The following is a 13,922-nucleotide window of genomic DNA, read 5'->3' on the forward strand; positions in this document are numbered from 1 at the left end:
GGGTACTACCGAATAAAAATCTCTGTGTAAGCAAGCTCTTTTTTCTTTTCTTTGGTGGGTGGGGGTGTGCGTGATGTTTTTTCTCTGCAGCAGAAGGTCTGCTTAAAGCTTTCTTGCAACTGTGGAGGCAGAATGAAAAACTGACAGGATCTTCAGTGTGGCTAGCCATGCCCTCTCTGTCAATGGCTCAATGGTCTGGTTATGCCTATGTAGGCTGCATGTTGGTTGGGGGACACTGATTAATGAAACTGTGGATCTTGTGGACAAAAGGGTCTTAAGAATAATTGAGAAAATTCCACAGAACTTCAGAAAACCTTCATTAAATCAGTCAGCAACAGCTGCACCTAAGGACATGGGGAGAAGTGAGGAATTTCCTGCTCCCACTGTTACACCCACCAAATTGATAGGAATCTACATGGGGCCCTGGGTCCAATAGCCACCCCTCTCCAATAGCTTGACAGTGCTATCAGCTAATCTTAACCTAAATAAATTTTGACATCCTGAATAAGGAGATAAATTTATTTAATTTTAAAGTTCAAAGGCTGACCAGATCTGAGATGTACATGCACACACACTGTAATAAAATTTGAGTCTTCATGGCTACCACGGTGTAGCTCCAGAAACCGAAACAAATGCGAGGAAAAGAAAGCAATATTTCAAAAAGGAACCTTTTAAAAAGGATTCCTCTACTAAAGGTAATAAATATTTTACTAATACAAAATAAACAGAAAATTCAGTTGTTCAATGATGATTTATTGTTCTAAATTTGAAGACTAAATTCAATCATTAAATTATAAAACAAAGGGATTTTAATTCAGCTTTAAGCAAAAATCTCAAAGCAACTTTAACTATGAAGCTGTAACAGAAGTCTTCAAAAGAAATCACTAACAAACGATAAACTGGTCCATTCGCTGGCCTCGGCAAGTGTCCTTTATCCTATAAAACAGATCTACACACACTGTGTTGGTGCTTTTATTTTACATTAGATTTATTCACAGTTTATCTGAGAAAGAGGCCTTTCATCTCTGTGGTATATTTATAGCAACAAGCTGTTCCTAAAACCTGGTAGTACAAAGATATTTATATTAAATTAATAGAAGTCATGTGATTTATTTATATTATAACTCTTTGATCTGGAACTGACTTCTCATACATTGTACAGGACCTAGCTCATTTTGGTGCTACTGTAACAACAAAACCAGAATTAATTCAGTTGTGTTCTTGCTAAAAACATGGATCAAACCACTTGGACTTCTCAGTTTATTCAATTTTACAGTATTTCACTGTAATTCTAAATATTCTACAGAAGTCTTCAAAAACATATAGTAAATTATGATTTATAACTAATTGTTCTGCTCAGACTTACAGTGGCAAATCCTTTAAGTGGTAGGGTAGGAGTTAGATTTCACATATTAATAAGATATACTTCACACAAGGACTACAATACAGTACATGTAATTATAAATTGACATATGTGAGTAAATTCTGTTCCATTTGCCCCCTCGCACTGAAGTTCACTGGCATGGCGCTATACAGCAATTTTGCTTTCAGTACTGCTTTGAACATTTCATATATGATCAGATCAAGGGGCTATCATCTGCATCTGGCAAAGCAAGGTACAGGGAGGGTGTTTCTATGAAGCATTTTGAAAACCGAGATTATTTTTCTCCTCAAATTCCTGAAAGTAATTGCTAATCTGGAACCTCTTTCTCACCCTTCAACAGCACCCCTACAATGGCACTTGTGCTAGTACCCACCACAATGCTTTATTATACATTTCTCTACCTTCAAGTTTACTGCTTCAGGCAATAAATGAGTACCATGATATTTTTTTTCATTAACTTGCTCACTACAATTTCAGATTATTTTTCTTGGCTTTTTGCAGAAACTTTTCTTTAGAAATTGTAATGTCTTCATTTTCTTTGTGAGAAAATGTTCCTTAGCCCAAAGGTTTCATTTCTCAGTAACCTACTATTTTATTGAACACATTTTATTTTTATGAAAATGCAGTTAACTTTATAGGCTTGGATTAGGCCCATAATGCTAGGTTTGTGACTATTTTACAAACTCAGATATTTTATCTGATCATATATAAGGCATAAATGAAATTTATTCAATGAAAATAAAACAAGATGTATACACTGAGTTCCCTTTCAAGTTCTTTTATTTTGGATATGGGACTCAGTACCCATACTAAGTAAAAACAGTTTACCACAAAATCTTGATGACCTGCTTTACATAGTTGGAGTAACACTTCAATAGCATCAATCACTCCTCTCTAATAGAACTTGTAGAGTGGGAACAGCCAGCTGTTGTTCTTCCCCAAAATCCTTCGTCTGAGGAGTCAAACAGGGATCTATCCCATCTCTTCTCCGCTTCAGTATATGAGATCACATGGAGAGGTAACGAGACATTGTGGGCTGTCTCTCAACATTATGGGCTGTCTCTCAACATTATGTTAATGATATCCTGCTGTATTAATATTTTCTATAGATTCAGCCAATGCTAAAAAGTTGGCGAAGGTCTCCAAGAGAACAAGAATAGCTAGCTGGGAAAAAAAATCTAGGCAAGACTGGTGTGATGTTGATCATGAGGGAGAAAAGTTTCAATGACTAGTGAGGACACTTAAATCCTATCATTGAAGGAAATTGCCACTATTCAAAGTGGTACAAACCCTGGACTCATCCCTAATGCTGCATGGCTGCATTAGGGATGTAGTAATATGACAAGAAATGCCTTCTTCCATCTTTAAATTGCTAGGAGACTTCACCCCTTCTCTTTGAATTAGAATCTGACGACGATGATCTACTTTCATCACCACCAGACTGGATTATTTTAACTTTGTGTGTTTAGAGCTGAAGGTGGAAGCAACGTAGAGGTTCCAGATTTGTAGAATGTAGCAGGTTACTCGTTCTGCCGAAGAGACAACATGAGCACATTATCCTTGCTCTCCAATTCCTAAGTTGGTTCCTATCTACTTGTGTTGACACTGGAAGGTCTTGATCCTGATTTTCAAAGCCATCAATGGGGTTAACCCCTAGATACATCTGTGACTTCAACTCTACCAATGACCCACCAAGACAATCATACTTCTCTTGGATAATGCAGTTACAAAAATCAGGATTCAGAGTAACAGCAGGATGAAATGCAAGAGCCAGAGACAAAGTATTCTTTTTTTTTTTTTTTTTTTTTGGGTGGGCGGGGAGGGCACGCACAGGCCAGCGCTGCAGAATGAGCTACTAAGTAAAATTTGACTAGCCTACAGTCTGGTCAATTTTAGTGATAAAAGATGCTCGTTTTACTGTTCTCACCACAGCTGCTAGCAAAATATGATGGTAATACCTTACATATCTTGGTGGGTCAGGGATACAGACGTGGTTACTGATGTATCTGGAAGTTGACCCATTGACAGCATACACACTCTGACAAAAACAACATATACATACATACCCACCTACATAAAAATCACGCACAGTAAGCAAACTCTCCATAGAATCTGGTAAGGACAAAATCCAGAATAGCCCTGGCTTCAGTATATCCTTTACTTGACGGATTTATAGTTTACTTTACTTCCAGTTGTTAATGAGTGACGGGTTTTTGGTCCATACTATACAGGAGGTCCAAACTATATAATCATAATGGTTCAGAATGGCCTTAAAATCTACGCCAAAAATTAATAAAAAGCATAATTTCTCCTTCAGCGATGTGATCCTTGGAGGAACATTTGATCTTATTCATAGTTCATCTGAGAAAGAGGCATTTAATCTGTGTGGTAGATTTATAGCAACAAACTGAAACATGAAAAATTGTGTTCTTATGGGGCACTTCAGTTTGGGTGACATACTGGAGATCTCATGCAGCTAGTGGTAAAACATCATTAAAGTTCCTGAAAATGATGGATAATTTTCTAACACTAAAGATATTGCCCCCAACATGAGGCAACTCTATTTCCAAATTCATTATAATGGATAAAGATATAATCACTCACTGGAATGGAAGTTGTTGGTTGCCTAGTGAGCAGTGATCATGACCTAATTACATTCAATATGGGCAAACAGAAGAGAGCCAACCAGTAACTATATAGTTGGTGCTTTAAAAGGGCTAATTTCCCAAAACCAAGGAAAATTATGAGCAAAATTAATTGGGAGGAAAAATTTAGGCAGAAAAATGTGAATGAAAATTGGGAGTTCTTTAAGAGCAGTTATTAGATGGCTAAAAAGCCATGCTTCTACAATTCAGAAAGAGGACAACTCTGGCTAAAAGACCATCCTGGTTCAGTGGTAAAGTGTAGGGAGCAATTAGAAATAAAACAGTAACGTATAACATATGAAAAATATGTTAATATAAATCAGACACTATGAAGTGCAGAAAATTGATAAAGGAAGCTAAAGACATCAGGGGAACTCCATCAACAATGGAAAAGCTGAGAAATTAATAATGAAGAATTACAGGACAGAAATGTAATTAATATTAATCAACATGATTTTATGGAAAATAGGTTTTTGTCAAACAAACGTGATTTCATTCTTTGATGAGATTATAAATTTGATTGATAAAGATAACTGCATAGATGTAATATACAGTAGAACCTCACAATTACGAACACCAGAGTTATGAATTGACCAGTCAACCACACACCTCATTTGGAACTGGAAGGATACAGTCAGGCAGTAGCAGAGCAACAACAACAACAAAAAAGGCAAATACAAACGTAACTGTAAACTACTAAATGTAAACTACTAAAAAAATAAAGGGAAAGCAGCATTTTTCTTCTTCACAGAAAAGTTTCAAAGCTGTATTAAGTCAATATTCAGTTGTAAACTTTTGAAAGAACAACCATAATGTTTTGTTCAAAGTTACGGACAACCTCCATTCCCTAGGTGTTCGTAACTCTGAAGTTTTACTGTACTGAGACTTCTGTAAGGTGTTTAATTTAGTACTGCATAACATTTTGACTAAAAAGTTAGCACTACACAATATCAATAGAGCACACTTCAAATGGATTAAGAACCGGCTAACTGATGGATCTCGAAAAGTAGTCATTAATGTGGAATCTTGGGGGATTTTCTAGTGGGATTCTGCAGGGACTGGTACTAGGGCTTGACATTACTCAATATTTTAATGTATGATCTAGAACAGGGGTTCTCAAACTTTATTGCATCACGACAACAAAAAAAACTCCCCTTCTGACAACAAAAATTACTACACAACCCCAGGAGGTGAGGACAGAAGCCTGAGCCCACCCAAGCCCTGGTGTCCTGGGGAGGAGGGCAAAGCCCAAGCCCCCCTGCTCTGGGCAAGGTGGGGCCAAAGCTGAAGCCCAAGGGCTTCAGCCCCGGGCAGGGGGATTGTAACCTGAGCCCTGACACCCAGGACTGAAGCCCTCGGGCTTTGGCCCCGGGCAGTGGGGCTTGGGCTTCAGCCCCGGGCCCCAGCAAGTCTAAGCCAGCCCTGGCAACCCCATTAAAATGGGGTCGTGACCCACTCTGGGGTCCCGACCTACAGTTTGAGAACCGCGGATCTAGAAGTAAATATTAAAACACTGGTGACAAAATTTGCAGATGACACAGAGTGCTGGAATGGTAAATGATGAGGACAAGACAGTCATAAAGAGCAACCTAGATCACTGGGTAGCCTGAGCCCATTAAAACAGAATATGTTTTAATATAGCTGAAAGCAAAGCTATACATCTAGGACCAACAAGTGCAAACCATAGCTACAAAACTGAACTGTATCCTAGAAAGCAGTGACTTTGAAAAGGATTTGGGGATCATAAGAGACAAGCAATTCAACATGAGTTCCCAGCATGATGCTGTAGCAAAAGGGCTAATGTGATCCTTGCATGTATAAACGGAATTGTGAAGAGTAGGGAGATAATTTTAGCTCTTATACTGGAAAACTGTGCTCAGTTCTGGCATCCATATTTTAAAGAGGATGTTGAAAAATTGGAGAGGATGCAGAAAAGAGAAACAAAAATGTTTTGAGAGCTAGAGACAATGCTTTACAATGAAACTTAAGGAGCTCAATTTGTTTTGCTTATGAAAAAGAAGACCGAGAGGTGACTTGATCACAATGCATAAGTACCTTCACATGGAGAACATACTGGGTATTAAAGGACATTGCATATATAAGTCCCTGTGTGAGTCATGTTTAAAAAAAAACAAAAAAACACAACAGTGCCCCAGTTAAGTGTTTTAATTTCACAGATATATACAGCCGCACAGTTCCATCCTTACCCAAACCACTGAGATTTTTCCAACAGCAGGGAGGAGAAAGTGGGCATCCCTGTTGAGGCCGCAGCTGCTTTATGGGGGTTAGTGGGCTGGTCCCATCCCAGGAAGTTGAGAGGGGAGTAGTGCAGGGCCGGGACAGGGGGTCTCTTACCACATGGTGCTAGTCAGTCCAGTCCAGGCTGCCACTGCTACTTGCCTGCCCAGCTAGTGGGGACAGGAGTCCGCACTGAACACGCATGGCAATTAGGAGCCCCAGGCCTGGCCTTGCCCCCAGCAGGCCTGAGGGAGACACCACAGGAGCTTGCACCAGGATCTGCTGCTTGGAGCACAAGCAGATGTGAGAGGATGCCCTGACTCAGATTTGGATTAAACACTCCTTCATCCCTCTTCCGGAGCAGGGCTCCCTTACATACCTGGCTAATGCCCCAAGTCACAGATCCTGGTCTCAGCTCCTGCACTGTCTCCCCTGGGCTTGGAAAGGTGGGGTAAGGTGGGCCAGATCAGGGGGTTCTAATCACTGTGCTTTGTCAGTGCTGTCCACCTCTCCCTGCTGGTTGGCAGGAAGCAGAAGGAGAGCAAGCTGGGCTCTGATTCCTTCCCCAGGCCAGACTGGGCCGGACCAGACAGACAGCTGCTATATGGTGAGACACCTCCCTCCCACAAGCAGCCAAATTAGCCCAATTCCCAAGTTAGCAGCCAAATTAGCCCAATTCTCACTTCTACCTCCCCCCACTGTTGGAAAAATCACTGTATTGGGCTAAATCCACGATTTCTGTGCAGAGTGTGAAATCATGGATTTACCAGGGCCTTATGCATATACAATGACAGCTTGCAAAACTTGTAGGAAAAGCTCTGTGAGAAGAGAAGAAAACCCTGTTCTAATGCTGGGTATGGGGTGACAAAAAAACCCACAAACAGTAGCCAATTGCCCCCAAAACCTACACTCTTCAAAAAGCTGAACGGAAGAAATTGATTAGGGAAGGAATGAGCTGGGATGAAGTGGGGAGCCCACTTCACTCCAACTTAGCATGTTCTTCACTGGTGCTCTGCCTTGACTGTGCACAAATTGGCTAATAACAGCTGTTTGCCTGGTAATTGCTTGGGGAGAATGGTTTCATCTTGTTGGGTTTTCCCCTCTTCCTGAAAGTTTAAAACAACAAGTGAAATATAAAAGGTCTGCCATGGAAAATAGCAGGTTCTCCCACAAGATCTGCACCACAATGAGTGGTGGCGGAGGCGAACTAAGATGCCAAGCCATGAATCAGGAATCTCGAAACAAACTACAGAGTAAGAAGAGATTAGGAAAAGGGTAGGCTGCTGAGGAAGAGTGCACTTAGTTAGTCCCAAATAGCCTGGTAACTTTAGGGGTGGAACTACTCACAGCAATGAAGAAAAGCCTGGTCCCAGGACAGACTGGAAATCACTTTAGTCCTCTTAAGAATGCTGATGTTAGGTATGAAAGGGTAACAGAGACATAAGGAGGAGCTAGGTGAGCTGTACATAGATCCACTGAAAGTGTTTTTCAATGGAAAATTGTGTTTTCAACAAAACAAAAACGTTTTTTCAAAAGTGTCTGCTTTCTACACAGAAGATTTTTACTTTGTGTCAAAAAACCAAATAACTGAAAACAATATTTTTGCTGAAAGTAAACAAATTTTGATTTGGAAATGCTGTGTTTCCTTATGGGACTTGTAGTTCAGGTGCAGTATGCCTTCATGTTATTCTATGGGCTAGGTTCCCAAGTTGGACTGCCTCTTCCATGATGCTCTATAGCAGCTCAATAAGAGGGGAGACACTGGAGGTGCATCATGAAAGATGTAGTCTACAGAGATCCTGGCCCATAAAGGAAAAAAGGCATGAGACAGATGAACTAGAACTCCCATGAAGCACCAGGCTAGCATTTCCAAATTGAAATCTTTGGTTTGCAGTTGACAGTTTTCAGCCCCAAATATGGGGTTTTTTTCTGCTGAAAACTCAAAAACTTTACATATGAATTTCAATTAAATCATTTTTTCTCCTGTTTTTGTCAAAGTTTCCCATGCAATTATTTTCCCAACCAGCTCTAGCTTTATAATTGTTTGCACTTTAATCATTACATCCTGAAACATCACTATATTTATAACAGCAAGAATCACTGGTACCATTTGCCTACTTATCCAGCCTTTTTATCTACAGCTATAGGCACTTAACAGTTCAATTAAGGAAAAGTCATAATTACCAAACAGCAGTGAAAGACATTCCAGAAATGAGGAACTAAATTCTGAAAAAGCACAGTAAAACCCTTTCAAGATTTACAGTATTGTACTTAATCCAATTCAGAATGCTTTCTTAGTCAATCTACAAGAGTCACGTATCTGGTGTATTTTGCAAATGAAAGCAAAGAATTTAGTGATGAAAAGATTAAATATATGCACATTACCTGATTTCCAAATACACCTCCCTAAAACACAACCTAACTTCTTAAAAATATAAGCATTTATACTTTTCTTTATGTGGCTAATGCATTCTTGTGAGGAACTGATGGGCAGATATAGATAATGGCTGAAATATTCTGATATTCAATTCCATGCTTCCACTTGGACTTTCTTTGAGAATAGAAGAGTTAGAAAATGCTCTTAAGTTAATGAAAAAAATCAAGCGCTACCACTATGAACATGTGGCATCTGAATGAAAAGAAAAAAAATGTTTCTTGCTTTATTTAACCTTCACACGGATGAGAGTGAAATCCTTACTGACTACATCAAATATTTTTTTTCTGAAACATTCAACACTACCCCTCAATATGAGAACTATAAAATCCCCCAGAGCATTAATTTTTCTAAGACAAATTAGTTTTTAACACCCTAATTTAAAAGTCACTGGTTCTATCAGACCCCAGCAAAAGTACCATCAGACTTACCCAATGTGTCTTTTAGATTTTTAACCAGGGAGCCTTTCTTCAAGCTGTTCTTTCGCTCCACGTAATTTGATGGCACATATCCCGTTTTGTTGGCCGCGTTTCTTACCCTCCACCATGTTTTGGAATCATCCAGCAGCCAAAGACGCTCATTCTTCTTGATGTCAAGTTCTTGGTCCTGTTGTGCGGTGTAATCCCACTTTGCTATAACAATAACTTCTTCTGTCATCTTTCATGGAGTCCCTCTGAAACAAAACAGTGGAAAAGTTCATTAACACACTATACTTGTACCCCCCCTCCATTATTTCAACATGAAAGCATGTCATCTTACACTCTTTTGGGAAAAAACAGACATATATAGAAGAACATGAAAAAAAATCATCCCTGTTTGGTTTGCCAAACAATACAATAATCAAACTGCCCTTTCTTAAAACTAATATCTTTATTTTATTTTCTCACTAAATTAGGATATCCTGGGAATAAATTCTAGTCATTGCATGTGTTTAACTTTCTTCTTCTGCAATATTATATAATGTTATTAGACTATAAGAATAGCTACAAAAGTTTCTAAACTTAACATATATAACACATTTAGTCTCTATACACACAATTATAAAATTGTTTCTACATTCTTTAAGATCCTGTTCTTAATGAGAAAACTAGTAGTACAGTCCAAAAAAGATTTTTCCTTTCCATCCTCATTATCACACTTTCTACATTACATCATTCTATAATGACCTTCATTCTAACATGTTCCATACACACATACAAAATACTTAGGTTTAAAAAGAAGAGTGTGGGCTTTTTTTTAAAAAAAGAGGAAGATGTGACATTTTGGGTCTAATCAATTACATAATGAATTTGTACTTCAGCAGTGAAAATAGTTACGTTCTTCTAGTCTGTATCATTTTAAATACTTTACTGCTTTTTGAGCCCTTGTTCAATGACCCGGGTAAGGGATAGAATATAGCTATGCCATCTTAGAAGCCCTTCTTCCTTTTTGTTCCCTGGAGTGGCATGGCAGGAGGTGTCAGAGGAGAGAGTCAGCAAGTAGGGGGAACACACAGCCCAGGCTCATCTTGCCCCCCACCACTCTCTGTCCACTTATTCATGAGGTTTGACAAGACTGGGTGAGTAGCTCCTTCTGTCCACGTATGACTGGAGCTGTAATCTGAATAGCTGTTACTCAATTGAGCAGGGGAAGCCTTACTCCCCTTTACTCACATCATGGCTGAGTAAGGTCTAGGAACAATTTAGCCCTATAAAAAGCAAGGAGCTTTCTTTAAAAAAAATAATTAAAAAGAAGCCTGCAAAGCATACGTTTCAAGAGATAATAAGTACAGTAACATTTAAAATGACTAATAAGAGTCTGACTTATTTCATCCTCTCAACAACTCCTTGGTGATCTTTGACTGAAAAGTAACATATGAGATTTCTATATTAAACAGCATCAGCTTTTTGATCTTTCAGGGTTAGTACAGTAGCTGTTTTTGAAAGCTTAAAGTCAAATGTGCGGACATCACAAATGTGTTACAATCTGGTAGAAATAGTTTTTAAAATACATTTCAATTCTAAACTCCAAGCATATTTTCTTTATATTATTTGCCTTTAGTGCTTGTTTTTACCAGTACACTATTACAATTGTAACGTGTTACAAACTATTTTAAGAGCTCTTATGTGGCTGTAAGGTAATAAAAGCAATTATTTTGGTGTTTTCTACTCAGCAAATTAAAATATTTGAATTGAGGCTAATTTTGAAAAGTGATTGCAAAAATACTATTTTGGGGGTTTCATGTTAATGGTGATCTTCATTTCCGGATCCAACTTGTGCAGTACCTACCTACAGTACAAGCTGTGCAAACTCAGAGCTGTTGTGACAAAATGAAGGGGAAGTATGAAAAGACAAATATATCTTTAAAAATCAAATAACTTAATTAGAGACCACAAACATTAAGATGTCCTAAAGATGACTATATGATTATAGCATGATGCCATTACAGAACTGAGTTATGGTTGTCTGGGTATTGGATACTGCTGATCCATTCTTCCAACTAAAAAAAGACAAAGTAAGTGACTCTCACCTGAAAACAATGGACAGGACAAATATTTGTAGCTAACATAGAAGTCATGGCATGAATTTTTTTCTAAAATACTGAAAGAGTTCAGAGGTTTGTCTACATCCTCATTTCTCAGGACAGGAGCACAGGACACAGAATAGCATGCAGCAGCTAGAATCATAGAATATTAGGGTTGGAAGAGACCTCAGGAGGTCATCTAGTTCAATCCCCTGCTCGAAGCAGGACCAACCCCAAATAAATCATCCCAGCCAGGGCTTTGTCAAGCTGGGCCTTAAAAACCTTTAAGAATGGAGATTCCACCACCTCCCTAGGTAACCCATTCCAGTGCTTCACCACTCTCCTAGTGAAATAGTATTTCTGAATATCCAACCTAGAACTCCCCCACTGCAACTTGAGACCATTGCTTCTTGTTCTGTCATCTGCCACCACTGAGAACAGCCAAGCCCCATCCTCTTTGGAACCCCCCTTCAGGTAAGTGAAGGCTGCTATCAAATCTCCCCCACCCCACTCTTCTCTTCTGCAGACTAAATAACCCCAGTTCCCTCAGCCTCTCCTCGTAAGTCATGTGCCCCAGCCCCCTAATCATTTTTGTTGCCCTCCGCTGGACTCTCTCCAATTTGTCCACATCCCTTCTGTAGTGGGGGGACTAAAACTGGATGCTATACTCCAGGGGTGGCCTCACCAGTGCCGAATAGAGGGGAATAATCACTTCCCTCCATCTGCTGGCAATGCTCCTACTAATGCAGCCCAGTATGCCGTTAGCCTTCTCGGCAACGAGGGCAGACTGCTCACTCATATCCAGCTTCTCGTCCACTGTAATCCCCAGCTAGAGATGAGATGGTTTGAACATGAGTCTATATAGATAATTATTTTTAATGAATTTAAGAAAGGGTTTTGAAACTTTAAACAATTAGTTACAGACAATAAGTGGGGTCTTTACAATTCACAATAGCTGCAGCCTGTTGGAGGAAGAATAAGGAATAGGTGGTATTAAGATCCTTTGAAAACTGAATTTTTAAAATCATTTTACCCCTCTGATAATGACAGACATAGTACATTTTTGAGCTTTTGAACCAAGTTCCTGATAAACTGACATCTCTGCCTTCAGTTCATATAAAATGAACAAACACTTCACAGATCAATAACATGATGGAGCCATAGGGAGATTGTAGTTGATCCCATTCCAGTTGTTGGTGCTGTCAATACAATCTCTCTCCAGTTTAGATTGGTTTATTTTATTTTCAGCGATTGTGAACTGGGACAGCCAATTCTCACTACTCCAGTGGATATGCAAAACAAAGAAAGTTACTAAAACGCTACTAGTGAGGTTAATTGACGGTATGGTTGTGCAGAAGAGCAGCAATTACGAGGTTTGGTAGAGGTTAGCTTACACCTAAAGGAAGGTTAAAATCGAATTAGTCACCTACCTGAAAGATTATAAGTCTTTTACATAAACAAAAAATGTTAAGACAAAGATTCTCTTTACTGAGATCTGCCACATTTGACATCAGGTGTCAAGAACAGCAGCCTTGCGCTCTCACTGATATAGAAGAGGCAGCTGTGTGAACCTTGCTTTTTTGTGATAAGGGTTGCCTTAAGAAACAGTGGTCTACCATATTTAATGCTAGGGAGTAGATTCCTGGATCTAGGTGAGCACTGGTGAACACAGGACACAGTGTGTACGTGCACTGGGAAGCCTAGAAGAGGGCAGCTAAATTTTTTATTCCTCTCTTTGTGGGGATGACCAGAGGGCTGAACTGGCTCACTGCATAATTTAGAGCAGCCTAAGTACTGATCTAGATTCTCTTTAGCTACAAAGATTCCCTCTTGCCACCTGGCCACACCCAGGAATGCATCTTAGGTCCAGGGGAAGAGCAAATGTAAAGATGACACTGAAAACTCTAAAACATTACCAAGGGATTCCTCTAAATCAGGGAGTTCCCAGCAGCCTTGTTAGGGCAGTTTTGACCTTTTTGTGCTATCAGAACAGTGAAAGAGGAAGGGAACCATGGTCCAGGATCTGGCATTAGATGTTAAAAAAGGTAGCTGTCCTAATGTAGAACTGGCCAAAATGTCAAGTCATGTTCAGAATGAGTGTAGAGACTCGTCCGTCTTTTGACTGAAAAGGTGTGATTTATTGAAGGGAAGATCTTCAGTTGCGTTTTGAACTTCCCTGGGGAAACCTGAGGAGTGCAGCCAAGATTCCCTCCTCATGATGATTCCAGTGGCCAAAGTATGCAAGGATGTACCTGTAGCATCAACTGCTTCCTGCAGTATAGACCTTGCAAGTAATTTGCCTTCCTTTAGAGCAGCCAGATTTCAGTATGATCTTGTTCAGGCCGCTTGTCAAGGAACTTGGGCATCTGCTCATAATGTAAGAAATCATATTTGGCAATTGAGGCCAAATAGTTCAAGATCTGGAATTGCAGTCCAGCTGAAGAGAAGATTTTTTGGCCCATAAGGTCCAATCTATTACCCTCTTTATCAGGTGGGGTGGAGAGTGGATGCTGCTGTTCCCCTTGCTCCGTAGCAGCCTGAAGAACTAGGGAGTGAGGCAAGAGTAGGAGAATAGGAATTCAGACTGCTTAGTTTGGACATAATACCATTTCTCCACCCCTTTTGAGGTGGGAGCACATGTGGCAGGGGTGTGCCACACCGTTCGTGTCGGTTGGAAATGTCCTCGTTGGCTACTCTAGTTGCTACCGATGAATGTAA

General features: G+C 39.6%; 1 protein-coding gene across 8 annotated transcripts in view; it reads right to left on the reverse strand.

Moving 5' to 3' along the window:
* The window catches only part of NCK2 (NCK adaptor protein 2), a 150,759-nt gene that overhangs the window by 42,855 nt on the left and 93,982 nt on the right, over positions 1–13,922 (reverse strand). For all 8 annotated transcript variants that reach the window (XM_074964554.1, XM_074964561.1, XM_074964547.1 and 5 more), the window contains one exon: positions 9,133–9,374. In XM_074964554.1, coding sequence (XP_074820655.1) covers positions 9,133–9,358 — 226 coding nt within the window. In that variant the 5' untranslated portion in view covers positions 9,359–9,374. The remainder of the gene's footprint in view (positions 1–9,132; positions 9,375–13,922) is intronic.

The sequence above is a fragment of the Natator depressus genome, chromosome 1 (genome assembly GCF_965152275.1).
Source record: "Natator depressus isolate rNatDep1 chromosome 1, rNatDep2.hap1, whole genome shotgun sequence".
NCBI lineage: Eukaryota > Metazoa > Chordata > Testudines > Cheloniidae > Natator > Natator depressus.